Here is a 22,685-nt window from a genome sequence, read left to right on the forward strand (position 1 = left end):
GCCAAAAGTATCAATATTATATTTGGCTCGGATAGAAATACAACATTAAAAATTTCGATAACTTTATTTACAGACTCGTATTATTATACAATTAACAAATATTAAACATAGCGATTTGGAATTCACATTCATTTATCTAACACGTATCGACAATGAGCACTAAACCCATATATTTACTCCGACATACACCATAAACAACTTTGTCTTGTCTAACACCCGATCTACACAGATTCTAACCATTAAAGTCTTCCACCACTAAACTCATAGTATACCATCCAAGTCGATAGAGCTTTTCCTTTCTTTTTAAATTTAACAGTTTAAAATTAATACGGCCGCCAAACATCAACAGGCCTTCTTTCCGAAGAAATCAACGCTTTGCTCCTCGTTCTGACACCTTGTTCTGGCCATTCTGGCGACGCTGGTCGTTTCTTTGCGGAACTGGTTGAACCAGTTTCTTCTCTATCGGGACTTGAGTTGGAATCTTCTTGTGGTTGAGGTGGTCTGAGCCACCAATCGTATCCACCGTATAGTTGTGAGTATAGCCAGGCTGGAGGGGTGGGTAAGAGAGGGGAATTTAGGAATAGTTGCGCAGCAAGGGCACTATGGAATAGGCTTGAAGGTGGAGGTAAAGGTTGTAAGGGCTTTCGCGTTCTGGTGACTGATGTGAAAGCCCCAGGACGGTCATCTGGTGGCGGGCTTATGGAAGCCGTCACGGATATGTCGTCGTCGTCCTGTGGGGAACTGGGTCGAGAGTTTGACGGGCTGGTTGTACTGTGCGCGTGCATTGTTGTCGGATTGTCGGATGTTACGTCTGTAAAGATGGGAGTTTAGTTTTTTGTAATAAAGGTAAAATATTAATGAGAGATTGGCTAATGAAATTCAATGAATATAAGTACAGGACATATAACACAAGTATTAAATAATATATTAACATTTAGGAGACTATCATCATCTTTACAAAATTGAAAAACCAAGCAGACCATGTTTATCTTAACTTATCACATCAAATACGTACCATTTTCATGTGGAGCCGGTGGTACAGCGTGCGGGTGTGAGTGTGCGGGCGGTAACACGTGTGGTGTGAAGTGTGCGTGTGTGGGTAGTAATGGAGGGGGGTAGTGGCGGGCCAGCGCGCCCCACTCGTTGCCCGGCAGACCGGCTAGCTGGTGCGCTATGCCTGGATAAGATAAATAAATCTAAAATCATTTATTTTCACATAATAATTTTACAAATGTAAGAGGGAATTATTAGTATATTGTTTTAGTATGATTCATGGGTTTATAACTTTTGAAGTGTAACTTTTTTAGGCGCGTTGAGAGTAAATATTCAAGGTCGCGTCATAGCAATACCGTCACGGCATGGAGTAAGGCGACGATTTTGGTATCTTTGAATCTTGCTAAAGAAGTTTCACTTCTGACACGTGTGCCCGGCACACACGCTCTTTTTTTATCAAGCAAGGATTTACAACAGATGTTGGTATGTTTCAGTAGGATTAATTTATAAAATTAACCATCAAGAAGTCGATTTTCAATCAAGAAAAAGAAACATTGAATTGTAAAACTAAGCTACCTACTCTTAAAAAATTGTATGAACTATGGACAATTATTTGGTAAAAATTTGTGATGAACTTTTTAGCCATCATTGAATCAAAAAATTATATAGGTACGTTCTATCACAACAATTGAAAACAAACATAAACCAAAAATATACACAATAAATCAGCTTCATCTCATTCTCAATCAAACATCGCGACAGCCAGCGTCAAAATAACGCAATCAACAAAACAATAAGACGGGGATTCATCCAAAACGCTCCACTTACGTTAGCAGACGCTTTACGCACTCGTCAGAATATTTAAATAATGAGAACGACGTTTTGTGTCGCCCCCCCCCCCCCCCGCTCCGTTCGCCTTATCTTACCCGTGGCACTCCTCGATTGTTGTCAACGGATTTATGGGAACTCGGCATTTTGAATCATTGAAATGTTTGGATTCAAGTTTTTAAGGGAATTATGAGTCTTTACAGCGAGTGTGGCCATGGGTAAGCGTTAAAATGTTCTATTTCTTAAAGTAATGCATAAATTCCAATAAAACTTTATTCAAATATTTTATCCACGTTTATTTGCCAATGCTAGGATATAAAGTTTTTTCGCTACTTCTGTTACCGTTTGTATAAATGAAAAATATTCAATAATACTATCAATTGTACCTATTCTACATATTATATCTCCGATATTTATTTTAAATTAAAGAGTTTTTAACTTTTTAACAACTCATATACTTGTAGATTTTAAAAGTTCTTATTATACAGAGTTACAATTATCAGTCTTGAATAAAATAATAATACTACACTTTACTGTAATATTATATTCATTATAAATCTGTAAGACCTTACTGTGCCAAATTTTATAATAGCACAACAGTATTCAATTTAAAATATGAAAAGCTCAGTAAATAATCGCGCCATTATCGCGGACGCGTTATCATAAACGCATTTATGAAATAGGAAATGTGTTTCGGTGTCATAATTTCCAGTTGACATTTTTAAGCGCATAAATTAACAAAGTTTGCCGGCGCGACCCCGTATATTCGGCTTAACCCTTTAGCACCCACCTTGGGTAATTCCCACCCGACCTAACCCTTTCAGCAATAGAATAAATTACAGGCCGTTTTATGTCGCTGATACCGCCTACGAAAATGTAAAACACATTATTTTGAATCCGACCGCTTAGCGTTTATAGTACGTTCATGAGTCCGATGCAATTAGACAAGATCTGCTTTTTGGATTAGACTGCTTAATCACTATTCGAATTGTTGTATCGCTTAATAGCAATGCCGTAATGGATTCGCAATAAAGCTTCTATTATGCGCCTTTAGACTTATTAATTCGCCTTCAAAATGTGTACTAAAGAAGGAAAATCTTGATCTTAAAATATTTGCTACGTATGACAAAAATATAATAGGAAACATTCATTACATCCAAAGATTTTATGCTTCTGTTATATTATATACTTGTTTAAAACATAGACAATAACTACAAAATTCCACTTCCTCACAAAGTCAGTAAGAAATTGAAATATACACAAAAAGGGCAATTTTTATCTGTATCGTAATAAATGGCCGCATTGTTTCATTTCGTATTCCATGCTCAGAGAGCAGAAGAAAGGGTAGCTAGACGATTTGCATTCGTTAAAAATGTTCGAATTCTTTGTGTTGTTTGTGTGCACTGTGTGTAATCGCTGTGTAGCGCGGTTTAGTTGTTTTGATAGTTATAAATATGTGTTGTTTATTTAAGGGCCGATTTTTCAATCGCGAGATAAACAGTCTAATAACTACCCCTCGAATAGATTTATTCAATTATTTATCTAACTCATTACGGCTCGCCTATTTTTCAATCGTGATTTATTTGATGAATAACTATCTGACCAAATATTTCCATATTGGCAGCACTGCTCTCGGAGTGGCGAAACAAACATATTAAATTAGTCAGGTTAGAGCGGGATAGAGTCAAATCTTGCAATTTGTCAACAACCGTCATTATGACTCACGTCAGGAGTGCACTTGTCTTCTATGATTGTTGATTGTTGTTTTGATTCGAGTAAAGAGTTTGGTTAAATTTGTGTTTCAATTTATATATTTTACGATGGAAACGACATACTTAAAGGCAGCGTTCGGCAAATTTTCAATGGCATGGTCATCAGTACTATCAAAAACATCAATTTCAATATGATTTTAATTGATAATAATTATATAGAAAGAGGTTTAATTGTTAATAATTCTACGCTCTATGTTATGACATACGAAAATATCTCAAATTTGACGCGTCAGTTGTCAACTCAAACGCCTAACAGTCGAATAGCGCGCTATCTGGCCGTTGGAGCGGCAAATATATTTATTCCTCAAATAACGTAGTTATTCGATAGATAAGTCCTATTCGTCTATTGAAAAATTGAATATTTTGTTAACTGAAGAATAAAGTCTATCTAGCTGTTTATCTGGGCATTGAAAAATCGGCCCTAAGTTAATGACTTTTTATTTTGAAACCTATAGACATACATTATACACACCTATATCCTATATCCCTTAGTAACAGCACATACTCAGAATCACTATTTCCGTTATTCTTTTTTTTTTCTAATCTCTCCGGAACGTTACGGAATAAAAAATTAAAGATATTTGCACAGAAAATTTCGGAGACCTTGATGATATTTTCATAGCTCAAACACGCGAGACTCTACATGGTTATACTAACATAGAGTGTATAAAATTAACTTAAAACCGAACAGATAGCAAAAACAAGATTTTATAATTTGTCTTTTTAACATATATACCATAAACCATGAAAATATTGTACCAGCAAAACTTGACGAATTATATTAAAAATATTTTCACACAAAAACAAAACAACATCCCAATCTCAAAACGGCTAGGGCGCAGTATAACCAAAGATTGGTCGCCTCAAGACGCGGCAGTCCGCTACATTTCCTCCGGTGAAGGGATTTTTTCTTTACAGTTTGAAAAATCGCACCGAGAGGGTTGAGCCCAAACATTTTAATGCCATTTGCTAGATTGCGTCTTGCATTCTTCCCGCTTTCCTATAGCGTTAATCCGCGAATCGACTAGGATTACGCAGATAAAAGTATTTGAGTTTTTAGTGTGATTCCGATGGCCTGGGATTAGGGAGGAATTTTTAACGACTGTCTGAGACTTTCGGCGATTAGGGAAAGGGTTGATAAGAGCACTTTCGTATAATTATTTTACATCACTTTACATTGTGAAGTATCATTGGAATGGGCCTTTTTTGTAGTGTTAATGGTATTTACAAATGCTCTATAGGGTGCTTTAGCTTTAGCTTTTCTAATAGCCTTTAATAAGCTACATTTATCCTATAAGTGAGATATTTATTAACGGATTTCAATTCAATATGAATTCGTATATTTGTAACTGAAAATGTACAATAAATTCAAACATGTTTTAAACAGAACTAATTATTCACATGTTCGAAAGACGCCAGTGAGTGGAATTAATTTTCATAATTTCGCTTACACTGTCACGTGTATAATATGAATATTTTTGTTGATATGCTTCGTTGAAATTTTAATTACCTACAACGTTTGACATTTTCCTAGCATTATAAATGATATTGGTAATGTGGTATCTATTAAAATGCTATCAAATAACGAAGTAACCAAAAAATATAAAAAATCAAAAAAGTAACCACACTTGTTTGTGACATGTTTCTTTATGTGAGCTATTTATCGTATTGAAACTTGAAAACAACTAGAGTATTGTTCAGGAAGAGCCAAAACATATGGATTAGACGGCTGTTAGCAAGACTGATGTGTTCCGTACATCATAATGTTAATAAGAGGGTTCGGGAACTAACGACGGCGCTTTGTCAACGCGCCTTAACCCTTAACCCGCCGCCATCTTGCGCCATGTTGGATTTCAATCTGCTTAACACTTAATGAATTTGCCTCTATTGATTTTGTTTAACCCCTTTTTGTTTAGATTAATTAACCTTTCAAACAAATAGCTGTGACATAACCTGACAAAGGTTAGCTGTTTTGAGGAACTGAAATTCCTTGGCTGTTTTGTTTATTTATTAGTATAGTTTATTTAGAATATTGGCTATGCTGAATAGGTAGCAAAACATTTTTTTCTCGCTTTTTATATCGGTGCCCTTAGTTGTAATAATTGATATTATAATATTTAATTAAATGTAACTCTTCCTGACATAGCTCAATTATCATATTCTTTGAGTGCACACAATAAGTAATTTATTTACAAAAGCCGTTAATCGCGTCATTTAAAATATAACAATGCAGGTAATTCGAAAAATTATCTCCCTTCGTGCGCACTTAATAGTCGAGGACCAAAATTAAGCACGCATTAACTTATATATGAAAATGGGTACATTGACTCATTGAGAGTTAATCGCGTTCGCGTCATCATCATACGAATTCATTTGAAAGCGTTTAAAGGCTCTATAAAAGCGCGAATCACGCCGTACAAAAGGCTATATGAGGTGGGTGGGACATTTAAAATTTACAAATGCGTAATTATGCACCCGCATTGTCGCGCGGAAGGGTTATGTCGCCCCTGCCTTTCTTTCCCCCCTCCCCCCGCAATCCGGAGCTTCCGGGCCTAATGCTATATTTAATTTTCTCTAAGGCTCCCTCATTAATAATGAGAAGCTGCGACTTTAAGTGGCGCTCACACGGCGATGTGAACCGTGGATGTTCGAAACTTTGAAGTGTGGATTGCTGGTGTTTAAATGTATTATTATTATGAAGGAAATTTTTATACATATTTAAGTCAAATATTACGCTCTGCTCGTTTTAATTACTAGTTTTCAGTAATTAATTAGTTAATCATATTTAAAAAATATTTTTTGTCAAAAATACCTATGAACTAAAACGAAATAAGCTTTTAAACTTGACTTAGAAATATATTTTCAATAAATATCTGGATAAAAAAAATTACCACAGCACGCAGTAGGTACCTACAATTATTTACATATCATCAACATAGAAAAATAATCAGTCTATCATTAACGCATCCATAATTTCGCAGATCCATTCTATAGTCATTGTACCTCACGAAACACCGCGTGAACGTGAGTGTGGATAATTTATCATGATTCTGTAAGGGTTATAGGCTAAGAGGGCAGCGGAGTCTCTGGATTCTCGGAATTTACATATTACAAAAGTGTTTCAAATGGAACAAATCGAAATTACTTCCTCCGCGTCGAAGTGACTCGTGTAATGGGTTTCAAGTTTAGTGTACGTGTTTGTTACACAATAAAAGGAATTCTATGTGCTTGAATTAGTTTATCGTTCCTTTTTAACATGTATCTTTGTGTGATAGTAAAGGAAGCCACTATTGCGTTTTACTTTAATAAAAGGGTATTACAATTCCAAACATTATAAGTAAAAATTATTATCTAATTGATGTAATGTACCAGACATTACATCAATTAGGTAATATTTTTCTCTTTATATTATATATTGTCGCATTCTTCGAGTTTTAAAGCTATGTAGCATTTTTTTTAATTAGTGATGGAAAATACATTATCCAATCCATTTATTTTAATTATTTGTACAAAAATTCTATATCTAACGACGAGATTATAATTTCAATCGATCACTAGCAAATTATGAACGCCTTTCACACGCAAGAGGCAAATATCGCATCTATATCTTGTGTATCTCCGCTACAAGAGCGCGAGGTGTGTAATTGACTTAGGGGCCTTTGACACCCGCCTTAACAAGGTTTGCCTGGCACTTGCGTAGTTGCTTACGATACACTAAATTCCGTAGTACAATGGAGTACGGACGGCTATACGATATAATGTGTCAATTTGCGCCAGTCGGTGCGGGTGAAAGGACGCTTGTAATTATAGTGTTTAGGTGTTTAGAAAAAATTTAGGCATATTGTGATGAATTTTAGACTAGGTTAGAAGTTTCTACCTACGATAATTTTATGCAAACCGCTTATGCAGTAAAGAAGTTCGATAATATTCTTATATAATACAATACTTTCTTTTTTCCTCGTAGAAGCTGAATAAATCACAAAAGATTTAAAAGCCACTTAGTTTCTTTTTACTCTTATGAGAAATTCTATCTATCGATACACGGTCTATCTATGTATAAAATGCTTACGTTTACTGCCTCGTGCTCTAGAAATTATTTGCAGAAATTAACGATCCTTCCATGAAATTTATCCTATCGTGTGTATTCAATTCGTAGGTACACCTACTCAAGTAAGTATTAGTTATTCAGTTTATTTACTCATCATTTTACATATATTTCCCCGTAAGTGTTTATAAATTAATTTCAAATTTGAAAACAACATAAGTAAAGATGATCTTTACCGATACATATTTGAATATGCATTGCAAATAAAATTGCTTTTAACACACAAAAAGAACATTATAACAATATAGCAGTATTCAGTATTAATTTTATTTCATTTGAGCTATTAGCACCTAGCCTATTGCCTTCAAGTACAGAAGGGCGTTGCTTAGCGCTACGGTGCTTAGCTACGCGGCTACGCAGCTACGCCGCTACGAAGCCCCGAATTTCTTCCTATATACTTTTTATGCCTGATTTATTTTGCGTTCATGTATATATTGAAATACCTGTGACATATTTTAATTAAATTTACTTATTAGAGTCACATTTGCGCTACATTAATTTAAGGAAATTACTATTTATCACTATTTTAATACACATTTACTCAGTACATTATAATTTTAAAATACGTTCGTTTTTTACGAAATTTTGCGTGAAAAGGAAAATTTACACGGATATAAAATAATTATATTTTAGTAGGTACTGGATTAACATCATATTAACAATTACGAAAACGAAAATTTGTCTAGGTATGTATATACGTAACTAAAGACTTTTGAATTTCTTTTATATTTTTATTTATTTGTTTACATACTGCGACTCAATTCTAATATACATATGACTCAAATCCAAGCATGAAAAGGACACAAAACCCTTATTTTTTGGAAGTGATAAAGAAGGGTCGTGAATTGATAATTAATTGTGGCTCAAAACTTCTCGAGCAAATTAAAGCCCCTTCAGAGGCGCCTGATGACGGTCCGGTGACAATTTAATATTACATGACTCCATCAGCACTTGACACCCGTGTTCATCACAATATATAGATTAATTATAGGTGTGTTATACTAGAAATAAATCAGGTATATTTTTTGTCAGAGTAAGCAAAGGGGCAGGTGGGCCACCTGATGTTAAGTGATCACCACCTATAAACATACTATGTTTCTAATCGCGACTTTAATCGTATATATTTATTTGAATAAAATAATAAATAAAAAATCACCAACGTACTTTTTATAGTTTACTATGTGTTGGTTCGAACATAAGGTTTTATTTGTTTTAACAAGATCATTAAGCCATCAGCAATACAAAGACTATAAAGGTGGTTTATTAACATCGTACCATTACCATTTGTCGAATATCTAAAATAAAACCGCAATAATAATTTGTCTCTATATCATATAGTGCAGTTTGGATAACTTTGATATTTTCAGCAGCATCGATTAATTCTCAGGTCAACTATAGTTTCCCTTCAAGACTTGTCAGTGACGAAGGTCCGGTGACAATTTAATATCAGTATTTTCGCCCCATCCGAATGGGCACAAGCGTGGACTTGACGTACGATCGTGCAAAAATATTTTGAATATAGTTTGTCCAAGAATAAATGCGTAAGAAGTTAAAGTAAATATTTTAGTTCTGGCAAGTGAAATGAAATGCATATTTCTTACTACACTGGACATTAGTATAAATAGAAGTTACATTATTAGCATAATTTCTAATTATGCTAATAAGCTTTTTTTTGCTATAAACAGACGCATGTATTATGTATTTATCATGAATCAACGTGCAATTTTAATTTTGTACACTAAGTCATCGTTGTTATAGGAACTGTTGATCGAAAAGACCATGATATATGTTTTACATGATCAATTGCTATTTTCATTGCACTAAATAGTGTAAAAATTTAAAAATAACCTTAAAAGAACTATTCATTACCAAAATAACTTACCGGATAATTTGAAAGGCAGAGAGCCCATAAGTGGGTCAGGCGCGAACCGTGGGCCGAAATGGAACGGATGGAAGCCGTGGTGACGTGTCTTCGATCTGGGTTCCCTGGGCCCGTCTACCGTCACCTTTATGGCCTTCTGGTAGGTGGCCACTTGCGGTGGTGACGTCGCCAACATTATGGTTAGTGTGAAGGATTTACCTGCAGACAATAGAATGGGAAACTGAATAATTTCAATACTCATATATTTAAGAAAAACTAGATGTGAGATTAGCGTTGTGTTTATAATATACGAAGCAAATAAGAATATTCGTCAAAATAATATGAATATTGTACTTCTTCTTTTTTTAAATTTTCAGTTTATAAATAAAACTTATTTTTATTGGAACCAAATACTGTTTTATTGTGTATAAAGTGTCCCCGTTCCACACATGAGATAAAGAAAGATTCAAGTGTTACCATGTTACTACGTATTACATTCAGATTTCATGTACTAATATTCTAATACAAAGTCAAGACTCTATCGTCTCCCTGATACACAAAATCACTTATAATAATTTTTCAAATTAACCCCTCTCTACGGACTTGCAAATTTCTTCGAAAATACCAAAGGCATTTGCGAGACGAAAAAATGCATTAGGGATGAAAAGAATTCAAAACAGTCGTGCCTAACGTTGATTTGTGGCGGTGTCGCCAAACAGCATACCTGCACGTAGCCAGCATTCCTACATTCCAAGCTTTGGCTTAAGATAAATGCTTTTTTCACAATCCTTACACTTCCCGAGACAATACAATGATCCGTTACTTTCAGACCATAAAATTATGTAACGTGATGGCATTCGTGAAACAATGTTTAAAGAACAATTTTTAAATATTTACCCTTATTTTATTGACAATCAATAGTTCACTAAACTAGTAAAAACTTTAATTTAAAGGTAAGGTCTTGTACAGTAAATAATCGAAGCTTCAAATGACAGTCGCTTACACATTCCAGTCAATCACTTTACTAGCGTTCCATTATTTCACACATGAGATATAAACGATCAAACGATATTCCGTTCGTAGCGTGTCCATTGCTCGCCAACCAGCGTCGACATTACCTCGAGCTCGTTAAACACGGTTATGGACGTGCAGCAGTGAGATGTAATCGTAATATTTAAGTAATGATTGTAGTATCACGAATAGTGACGCAGTGGAACGCCATAGTAACATATCCACCGCAGAACGGCCACAAACACGATGGCAAGCGTTTGAACAATCGCTGCTATATCGACACATACCAAACGGTAATTCTGGCGAAATACATGGTTACACGCTAGGAGTCATTAGTGGTAGAAACGTACGAACGATGTCAATTCACTGGTGAAATTTCATGTTTCGGCTTATCAACTTGTCGAACTATAAAACGTGGATTAGTGAATTATAATTTAGTAGTGCTACGCGCTACAAGCTACGGGATTTCGTCTACGACGAAGGTCTACGGAGACTTATATACTTTTAATACTGGTATAAACATGGTATAAACTAACTTTAATTATGATTTACAGTTACAATATAAACAGAATCCCGTATTGTATTCAATATTATAACACGTTTTAATTTTTTTTTTTCTGAAGTCGTTCGGGTCAATCGATAACCTAAAGACACAAGTAACAGTAATTTAAAAATCTAGTTATTAATGTATACTGCATTACTTTGCTATAGTTTACTTGCATAACATATTCATTTCCTAAAATATAAAGCAGCACAATATTTACAAGCAAAAACCGTGTTTGCGGAAAGTACAGTCTCTAATGCAGCCAAATCATTTTGTATTAAAATTTGTGAATAAAAGAAATGCCCGGAGTTAGCTCACGAAACAAAGAGAGACCAACATTTACTGCTGGCTGGTGGCCAAAAGCCGCTCTGGCCATGAAAACGATATAAACACCCCCTCCCCCTACACCCAAGACCCGAAATGAGCGGCCACCCGCTTATTTTCATAAAACATACATAAACTCAGACTTGAGATGAAGAATATTATTTCTCCGAGCCCAATACGTATACGTTTTAAGCTACCGTGTTAGGGTGTAAAAGTCGATATGACAATTCATAGGAAAAATTTCGTGATGAAATATATTGTAGATGCTTCACGAGGATAAGGGAAATATACGGTATCGTGTTTTCCTTATCGGATTTATATGTTAGAATTATAACAATATGAGCTTGAATGTACCATGATATTCAGTTTACATTTTGGGCGTATACTATATCTCTACTACTCTCTATATTCGTACAAAAATATAATAATAAGTTTAACTCATTGATACCGTATCTACCTGTTCTCAAGTAAATAAGTGATAAACTTTAATATGATTTAGTTTAACATTATATACTACCTATCTCTCAAGTTGGATCGAACTACACATGGTGTGCGAATTTTATTATAATCGGTTAAGTGGTTTCGGAGTCCATTGAGGACAAACAATGTGACACGAGATTTATATATATTAAGATAATATGTAAATTGTACACACTATAAATATTATACTAAAAGTATCGAACATTTCAAAACAGTGAAATATTCAATCAATGAATCCATCTCGATAGCAAAAGATACCTATGGTAAACAATAATACAGCATAAACTATTCATTTTTACGCATGAAAAATCAAACCTTCGCCATTAGTTCCCCTCCGTAGCCGCATTTGTATCAAAGGGCGAGCTCATAGAAAAATAAAGGCATTCAGCGTATACTTCATAAATCATTTAAGTTATTCATAAAAAGGCTTTCGTCTTTCCCCACACGGCGCGAACATATTGCAAGAGTGCACGTGCGACACTTCATAAAGTGTGCGTATTGATCCGCGAGGGGGCGCTGTTCATAAAAATATGTTTGCACCGAATAACACGGGTCGGGATCAAATTTGAGATCAAATACGCCCCAGCTCAGGTATGAACATATTATGATATTTTTTATCAATTGTTTTAGTAGATGTGATGATTTGCTAATTGACCTTTAAACTTTACACTGAATAAATTTGTAAAATTGTTTAACCTAACTTGATAAAATCGCATTTTCTTAAGGTAAGGTTTCAAAATCGAAAATCGAATATTTTCTCTACATAATAAGTGTGTTAATCAAGAAGTAAAGACAACAGACGATAATCTCAAACAGGAAATCTTATATCCTATTTCACTGAGTATCATTAATTAAAAACTAAGAGCACACGAATCCGATTTCAAGAGAATTGTTCCTGACGATTTCCGTCGCACGTTAGATTAAAAATCAGCTTTATAACGTCATAAAGTAGGCGGGGGCTTTAAGATAAGAGTTCTCTCCGGGCTAAATAAAAAATGAGCCACAATCGTAATGGCAGTGCTCCTTTGATCTCGGTTTCATGGCTTACGAAGGATTTTCAGCTTAGAGCGGCAATTTGGATATAAAATATCTAATGCGGCCCGATACGCATTAGGGGACATTAGCGAATTGACTGCGTAATATGTTATGTTTAGATATAAATTAACTGGCGTATATCTTTATTAACTGAATAAAGTCTGTATTATTGAAATTTATTTCAATTTGACGTAGAGGGTTTAGTGCTTAATAGAAAGCAATAAGCATCATTTTATCGATGTTATCAGCCTCCTCATCCCAAATATAATTAATACAAATGCCACAAAATCAAACACCAAATAATTTGCATAAATTACATTCGGGAGAATTCTTAATATATTTCACTGGCGAATAAACAAGCGCCAATAACAAAACTCGTAATACAAGGGAGACACCGTAAAACTCGAGTTTATTGAAGCGTCTCAAAAGAACAAGAGAAAAGTCAAAAGCGGGATACAATTAAAACCTCCCTAAAACGCACCTCAAGCCGAGCGGTCAATATTACTCGAGACCCTCAATTTTCACCACTCCCTTGCGTTAATAACAATAATTAGGAATGAGTGGTTCAATAATTAAAAACGGAAAAGAGAAGCTGCGAAGATGCGCCTCCCTACAATTTACTTACAGGACGTGTAACATGTTTTACTACGTATCATATAGTACCAGAAATATCTCAGTTTACATAAAAAGTTATGTAGGTAATGTTTTGAAGTCAACCATTTAGAAAATTTTTAGAAAGAAACACACAATATGATCTACCTAGTTTAATTTGTATTATGAATAAATTATGACTATAGTATAAATGCGATTGATATCATCTTCCGTAAATGATACCTATTAGTTACTTTGTATAAATAATTTCTAACTCTACCTACTAGTTCATTCAATTAAATTATTTTAATTATATTAATATCTTTACACGCGTCATTTTATTTCACTGAAAGAATCATGAATAATAATTCATATTCAAATATTCTTCATAATATATCCGAGGAGAGGTTTTGAAATAACAGGGCAAATTTATAACCATTAGTTGTTATTAGGGTAACCGTGCACTGCATCAAAGGGGAATCTCTCGAGTTAATAATGAAAGGTGAGGCTGAGATCTTTTTCGCCGCGGCTCTTATAAAAAATCATTTTCCACCTCTCCGGCGAGGGTATACATGAATCGGTAGGGTGTTGCCTTTTGTGTCGTTTTACCAACGATGTTTGACTAACAAGCTCCTTTACGCCGAGCACTGCACTGGGCATAGTTTTGCGTGCATTGTGTCTTCTAAGTACTCGTGTTCTAGCTGAAATAACAAAGCGCGAGATGTAGCTTTTTATACCGAGATTAGCCCCGGGTCATTTGAGAACAAACCGTTCTTATTCTCAGAACTGTTCTCGTTTAAACATTCATATTTTTCTATTTCAGTTATCATTATTCTAGATTGCGAGAATGTTGCGAGTTACGTCCCATTAGTGTAAAGCTGTTTTCGTTTCGTTTTGTAATGATGTAAGTCGCCTGAAAAGTTTTAAGTATAAGCGATTGAAGGAGACAAAGCGTAAGGGATCGGGGACACACGACCCCAGCATATTTTTTATCGGCGTCTAGCTGTAAAGTGGGGTCAATCAATCGATTAGCGATGTCGCGTCTTGACTACTGGTGCGATAAATTGGCTCCTTATTGCGTCTCCGATATAATGAGATCGAAGGTAACGAATCAAATGTAATTATATTTCGGCTATTTCCAGACTTTTCTGATTGCTGAGTTTGTATTGGCAACGTCTACGAGAAAGGTATGTAGTAGTTACATCAGAAAAGTGAATTAGAAAGAAAGAAAGAAAGAAAGAAAGAAAGATCATTTATTTGACTCCACAATAATAACAAACACAATTGACACAGAATACAATACTTAATTAAAATTAGGTAATTTGTAATATAGCTCATATGCCTTTTGACTTTATACTTTTTACAACACCTTGTAATATTTCCCATCTGCAATTCGGTATAATGAAAATTCCAAATATTAAACCCTAATACTGAGAGATAAAAGAAAAAACACTTTTAATAAAAAATTCATTAATTAGAGGAATTAGCGAAACGGCGAAGTGCACATTTTCCCTAAAACAACTTGTACCCAAGAGAGAACTGTCCATTCCCCTACATTCGGCTGACACGAGCTAAGCAAAAAGTGTTCGAGGGGCCTCATTAAATTTTTCGCTTATTAAAAATTCCCCGCGCCGTCCATCAACATCAGATAGGCAACTTTTTATTTCAACAAAACAAAAGTTATGTTATGGGGCACCGATCTCCCCTCATCCTCGGCTCGATAATTTGAGTGAGATTTTCTCGCAATTTAAGATAAACAAAGAGAGCGCTTACCCTTAATTGGAAAGCAGAACGTTATTCAGGAAGGAACGTGACAAATAGACACCTCTTAACTTCTTTTGCGCTTCCCGTCGCGCTGGTCTGTATTGGTTTTTACTAAACACGCAGTATCCTTTGTTTGCAGATCTCCTTAATGAGTACATCGAAATACTTTTAGCGTTAACTCGATTTCTATGTAACTACGTTAATAAAGAATGTCAAATTATATTATATAATTCTACAAAAATACGAGAAAAAGTTATTATTACCTATCTATAAACTTTGAAAAAAGAAGAAAAGTATGACAGCTTCAAAATAACGTAACCCGTCATTTTAAGGTCAACATGGTCTTATAATAAATCAATAAATAAGTAAATTAAAATGTGACGATAAAGATGAAACGTCTCCATCTAACTTACTCCGGGCACTTCATGATGCTCATATATATATCAAATATATCAGAAAGTGTTCAAAACCAGTATAAAAATGTCAAACGTATGTTATACAAGACGAAGGCCCATTGCAACGAGAAACTTGTTAAATATAAACAGCGATGGCTCTGACACACTTGCCGCGCCCTTCCCGGTTTGGATCCTTCTTAGAATGAAGACAGGGCTACTACACGGAAAATGATTTAATAATATTTGATTTTGATAGATCCTATAGCCATATGCACCAGAATGTATCGAAGTTAAATCTTCGTAAGATGTTTTATATTATAAGAAACAAAAAGCGAGGCAAGGTTAAATATTAGTTTGAATGTAATAAAAATGTACTGCGATTCTACACAGCTACCTAATTGATGTAGGTAGTTGATAACAAAACGCAGCTAGTCAACGACTATTAGTAAAGTGAGGGTATTTGGGTCGAACGTCGTATAAACAACGTCCGAGCCCCTAGGCACGATTCGTACGAATGCGCCACGAGTCAAAGGAACGCGGCAATTTATAGTATTCGACAGCTTAACATGTTCGGACAGGAAACAGTGACAATTATTCATCCACAAAAATATTAAATCAAAAGTTACGTCTAACACGGCCATACTGACAATCGTACGTCCTCGTACGCCTTTTCTCGTATTAAAACACTACGGTAGTTCATCTCGGGATTACACAACCATCCTGCCTCGGCCAGACTGACCTGACAGAACAATAACCACATCCACATGACAGTGCCTACACTCCCTTCGCGTATCTTGGTATATCTACGCTCGTTCGACTAGTGAAATACATCACTACGATACGTCAGCGACTAGACAATACCTCAACGCCAGGGTTCGATTTGGATCATTACACACAACTCCTTCGATGAACTACATTCCCGTTGCAATAATCCACGTAACAAACTTTTATTTTACACAACGCACGAAAAACCACAAACGCCAGTATGCCGTTACAAAACTACGTAAACTAAAACACATTTAAAAAGTATGGGCTTGAATTCTATCCCGCTTCTGATATAAGAAACAAAAAGCGAGGCAAGGTTAAATATTAGTTTGAATGTAATAAAAATGTACTGCGATTCTACACAGCTACCTAATTGATGTAGGTAGTTGATAACAAAACGCAGCTAGTCAACGACTATTAGTAAAGTGAGGGTATTTGGGTCGAACGTCGTATAAACAACGTCCGAGCCCCTAGGCACGATTCGTACGAATGCGCCACGAGTCAAAGGAACGCGGCAATTTATAGTATTCGACAGCTTAACATGTTCGGACAGGAAACAGTGACAATTATTCATCCACAAAAATATTAAATCAAAAGTTACGTCTAACAATATGATATTTTTTTACAGTATTAGAAATTTATGATTCAAGTCTAGTAGAATTATGTTTTTGTCACTAAATTAAAAGTACGGTCGTACTTTCTTGTGCCATCCATAGAATTGTCTTATAATTATACGTTTTAATAAAACAATCCTATTTATTTTTAACCTCATTTGTTTACAAAAGCAAGTTATTTTAATATTGAATCATTGTGTATATTCATGAAAGACCTAAAGATGAGTGTAAGAAATAAAGAAATCTTATTTTATGATTATTTTCATTTCTCTTATTATCTAAACATTTAATTATAGTTTTCTATGATTTGTTGTTAGTTTCTCGTTTATCATAGTCATTTAAAAAATCCATGGCTAATATGTTTACAAAGTCGATTATTCATGTTGAATTTTTGCCTTATTTTTTGAAATACGGAGGAAATATTGAGGGTAGTTACAAACAAATTAAATTTGGCAACCCTATCACCGCCGCGCTTCGTTAGACCCTGCACTATTTGAATATGAGACAAGTTTACAGTTCACCGATGTTCCGACGTTACCCCTGAATCCTTAACTTTTGTGTTTGTTTCAATATTGAATGGAATTCTTGAGAACGTAGTTATAGATTAATTTTGGGTGTACTGTACTGGATAATGGTCTTAAAACAAGAGCAAAGATGTACAAAGATGTATAGATTAATTCTCTGAAGTATAAGTTTTTGTAATGCTAAGAAATTGCCACATTGATATAGGTACTAAAAAAAATTCCAAGAAATAATGGTCTTGGTTATATTGAGTGTTATTTTACAATCATAAAACAATCTCGTAGTATAATGTGTTCAGATTATGTAGATACCTTTTCCTATAATCCAAATAATAACATTCTTATTTCTTACCTACATAGATTATATAACTTTACATTTTAATAAGGACACTGTATGTTAAACTAAACTTCTTGCTCAACTCAAATTCATAGGAAATAGATATATCGACGAAACCAATAACACGAAGGGTTAATTGATATCACTTACAAGAAGACATGCAATTGCGAAGAGCTATAAGTGCTTTGACTAAAGCTCTAGTACTCAATGTACTTGATATTAAACGCTTAGAATAAGACGTACTTCATTGGTATCAAGTAAGACTAGTTAGTACTTTAAACCGATTAAATTGCCTTATATTATTCGTGGCTATTTCTTTGGTAAAGTGGTTCATGAGCAAGAAGCCGTATCAGATACTTATTAATTTGTTTTGTTCGTCATTTATAAGCTGCATAAAACCATATAAACTTCATTAAAGATCCGCCTTGGTTAAAAGAAACCGGTCGTAGTCTGTAGATAAAGCTTCAAATGAAATGAATGCATCTGATTTGATTGAATAATTAAATTTGGATATTTCGATTGAAACAAATGCTTAAACGAAAATTTATAATCATATTATAAAAATAACGAACGATGACGAAATTAAAACAACTGCAACGCTTTACCGCGTAAAATATTTTTGCAACAAACAAAATTTATTTAGCCCTTACCATCTACCATCTTGAAGTAAACACTTAAGAGATCAATTACCCTCAGTGACTTAATATTTGAACAAAGGGAAAACCTGTTGAAATATTCAGTAGCTAAGACGCACAGAACCTTGTTCTTGAATATTTACAAAAGGGAATACTTTTATAGGTAAGTGAATCGAATATATTATGTAATATAATATATACCTTAAGATAAACGCGACATTACAAGAGAAGTAAAATGAGTAACTTGAGGGATATGAACTTACCACATTTCGATTTATTAGCAATAGTTAATTTAATTCTATTTGCAGAATTCACAATAATCATAAAATATGCGCGTATGTTTCAGCTATAGGTCCGTTATGGTAACGTGTTATGCTAAAATCCCGATATCAAACTAAAATTATAACTCTTTCTTATAAATAAGCAATTACTTACTCATAGCTGCACAACGTTTGATCATTCGTACAATTTTCTTGCTGTCTTCTAACAATGACTTTACTCTTAGACTAAACTACTACTATGTTAGGTAATATAGTAAACGACTACAGAATCTCTTAGTTATAGCATAACACCACAAAGTAATATTATAACATAATACTAACCTCTCCCACTCCTCCCAACAAATCGCAAGTCGTTGAATTTGGCTACCTGGTTCTTCATAACCGCAGTACAGTTTCTCAGTTCAGCAGAACAGTTCTCATCATTGCCAGCTCGAACAGTGACCAAAGTACCATCTCCTACGTCACCCAGGGCTACCACCTTGAACGCGACTGGCAGCGTCTTGTTCGACCGCCAGTGTGGTGGTAGCACTGTACACACCTGCGAAGAAATTGTGAATTTAACGAAAAGGAAATAATCAATTGTATTTTTTTCAAACAATAGTCATAAAACATATCTATAAGCGATAATGAGCTTATTCTAATCTAAAGATCTCAATCTCTAAAAATTTTAAATCACAGATAATAAAGAAACATTAAGTACCTACACCGACTGCAGCCTCATATTATAAACTATAGGATAAATTATCATTATCTATTAATTGTGATGGAAAATTTGATAACCTTTTTTGTAGATAAGGTTTTTCAGGTTTATTTTTTTAATTAACTACCTTCCTGTGTGCGTAACAATTTGATGAAATAATCGTTTGATGTGACAATAATAATGTAGATAATGAAACAGAGTGAACGAAAAATCTAGTTTTCTATGTAAAAATTATCCATTTGGTTTGCAAAAATAGATTGCAATGTTTTCAGTTTTTTTTTAAGGATCTATAAAAATAATGAATTTCATAGACAGCTAGCTGCTGTCCTAATTTACAAACACAAAAGTTACTTAAAAAACCTAACCGTGAATTTTCTCTACCTTAAATACTATTTGTTGTATCAGCTATCAAAATTCACAATATATACAAATACTTACAACATGCGGGCACCCAGTTTTGACAAGTTCTCCAGGATGATCAGCCAATAGACCTTCCAGGGTCCTCTCAGCCAGGAGTTCCGCAGTCAGCGGCTGACTGGGCAGCGCCCCGTAGCTCGCCGACGGGGCTTCGTGACCCAAACCATTTGTTGTCGAACTAACTTCACTCGATAGATGCATCGTCCAATGTCACTGATATACATGTATCCACTGTCTCTAATACACACAATATCCGTCACATAATTATATGGAATAGTAGCAAGTTCACATTGTAATGATCCTGTGGAGGCAGTTTGATGGAGAGGACTGGAAACATCATGCTGCGTCTGAAATAGAAGAGAAAGCATTTGAATTTTATGCGATATATAAACTTTATTTATGTATACAAAAGCTTAAGAGATTTTATTGAAAAACTCTATATGTAATCGAAACAGACAGTTTTGTAATTTATTTTAGTAATCGTCTATCAAAGTAAAAATAATAACGAACAGGACATTTATGAATCAAAAAAGAATCTAAGTCAGTTCCTGAAAAAAAAGCTTTTGCCTAGGTATGTAGGTAAGATAGGTTAGAGAGAACGTTTCTATAAGTGCATAGTTATTGATATTCATAGAGTATGTTCAACTTATACAGCAGTTTTAAACTAATCATTCAGCCTGACCGTCTTTACATGGTCTCCACCTTTCCGAAGATCCGAAGCATTGATTTAAAATCAACAATTTTTTTTATAAGAGGATCACACCATTTGTTTTTGTAGGTTATCTCATATCAAACAACGTCAGATGGTACGAACTTACTGACAGTCGTTAAAGCATCAAAGAAACTTCCGCGAGAGCATGCACAATGATTTGTGACGAGGGAGTTAAATCATGCGATGAAATAAATGTGCAGATTTTATGCGAACTTTATATATTTTGAAATTTAGAACTTTGGAATTGAAAAGGTCTGTTATTAGGTGGAGATTTTTAAATATGTCGGTTGCCCACTAAATTAAAATTTAAGTAGGTATCTTAAATACATTTTATTTCTTATTTATTTATTTAACAATACCAACATTAAAATATTTAAACTTTGATTACATCAAATAAAATCTCTCAATCAATCGTTTTATTAAAAAAACTACCCATCTATTGAATATGAAAATACTTCATTGATATGGATATGGATATATTAAGATCCCACATTATCTGGAACTACATTAATTATACTTTCTTCGTTACGGATTATTGTAAGTTTTAGTTGTAAGTCCCACGAACAAATTCTTCATTATGCGTTATTCCCTACACAATTTCAAAGATAATGCATACGAGTATACATCTAAATACATTCTAATACAATTTGTAAGCTATAGGTTTCCCCTTCGCAGTAACATGTTTGCGAATTCGATATGTCGATCGGCATGTTAAAGTTAATTTCTACAAGGGGTGCACCCCGTCTTTTTACAACCTTACGCTGTTTGCTTTGATTCCGGCTCGATAAAGGCTTGTTGATCTACTACAGTGCTGCTCAAGTTTCCTTAACGGATTGTGTAATTGTTCCATATATCTATGGAACAATTACAGAAGAAAGTTTATAAAGAACCTGTAACTAAATGATGCATGCTGTGGATGCATGGTATTGCGCTATATACAGCATATCGCAATATCGAATTGATGGTTTAATTTTAATTTTTGGTCACTTTTTAATAACATACAATTTTAGTCAAGTAATTATCAGATCAATACATTACAAACAAACTATAATTTTTCAAGAGATTATCCCGATCAATAATTTAGAAGAGTTTTTTTCTATGCTTGAAAATTAATTAATCAAATTAATTATTATAGACTAGAGTAGATAATTTTTGAAACAAAAAAAAATCGCAGTCGGATGAAACCCATTAGAAAAGGAGGGGTATATGATAAAAATGTAAGGAAAAATAAATTACGGTCAATCCGAGTTCGGGAAGCGGGAGGGGGGAGCTTTTAAGAGAAAAAAATGGTTTCTCTCGATTTCCGACAAAACTACAAGTCCTATAGAAAAAAGTTCAATGGCAAAGTTGTAGGTAATTAAAAGTTCTACAACTTTTGTATTCACAATTTTTTCACATAACCTAAAAATTTAGGTGAAAAATTCAAAAAACCAAGTTTTTGGTCTTTTATTTCTATCTACTTCAAAATTTATTTTTTTTCTACGAAATTTGGTGGAAACTTACTTTATTATGTCCCAAATACACTGTAATTTATTTGATTGAAAATATTTATTTTTTCGCCTTATTTTGAATTAATACCAAAAAAACAACCTAATTTTCAATCGAAAAGTCACCCGTCAAAATATCAGCTTTTTTCAAAAACTTGGGGTGCCTTTTATTCATTGAAATCTCTACTTTCATATGGTGTAAAAAAAATAAACACCACCATAGTAAATGTTCTCAGGAAATGCATACAAACAGTCTGAAAATTAGCTTTTACTAAATCAGGCACACTTCTCGAACTACCTGAAATGTTTTTATCGACATCATTTTGCTTTTGAATATGCTGTAAAATATTAAACTTAGAACAGATAATTATTTTTCTTTTGAAATATTACCGAAAAGCCGATACAAGAGAAGCTATAGAGTTCAAGAAGTGTGCCTGATTTAGTAAAAGCTAATTTTCAGACTGTTTGTATGCATTTCCTGAGAACATTTACTATGGTGGTGTTTATTTTTTT

The 22,685-nt window shown here is 34.2% G+C and overlaps 1 protein-coding gene across 1 annotated transcript; it reads right to left on the reverse strand.

Annotated features, from left to right (window-relative positions):
* Window positions 1-323: 323 nt before the first annotated feature.
* LOC149901130 (uncharacterized) lies at window positions 324-20,273 on the reverse strand. The gene is made up of 5 exons (XM_090112032.1): window positions 19,995-20,273; window positions 19,178-19,394; window positions 9,581-9,778; window positions 1,016-1,177; window positions 324-811 (listed from the first exon to the last, which is right to left on the reverse strand). Exons 1-5 carry the CDS (start codon window positions 20,172-20,174, stop codon window positions 324-326), a joined length of 1,245 nt encoding a protein of 414 aa, XP_089968158.1. The 5' UTR covers window positions 20,175-20,273.
* Window positions 20,274-22,685: the final 2,412 nt, after the last annotated feature.

This window comes from Colias eurytheme, chromosome 17 (genome assembly GCF_061535395.1).
Source record: "Colias eurytheme isolate Ceu_HAF_F1 chromosome 17, ilColEury1 Martin Lab GWU primary, whole genome shotgun sequence".
Classification (NCBI taxonomy): Eukaryota; Metazoa; Arthropoda; class Insecta; order Lepidoptera; family Pieridae; genus Colias; species Colias eurytheme.

Excerpts from the sequence above, each read along its gene's own strand:
- LOC149901130 (XM_090112032.1), bottom strand. The coding sequence starts at position 20,174 with ATGCATCTATCGAGTGAAGTTAGTTCGACAACAAATGGTTTGGGTCAC. Across the intron at positions 19,395-19,994 it reads AAACTGGGTGCCCGCATGTT|GTGTGTACAGTGCTACCACC; the intron begins GTAAGTATTTGT and ends ATTTCTTCGCAG. Across the intron at positions 1,178-9,580 it reads TCTGCCTTTCAAATTATCCG|GCATAGCGCACCAGCTAGCC; the intron begins GTAAGTTATTTT and ends TATCTTATCCAG.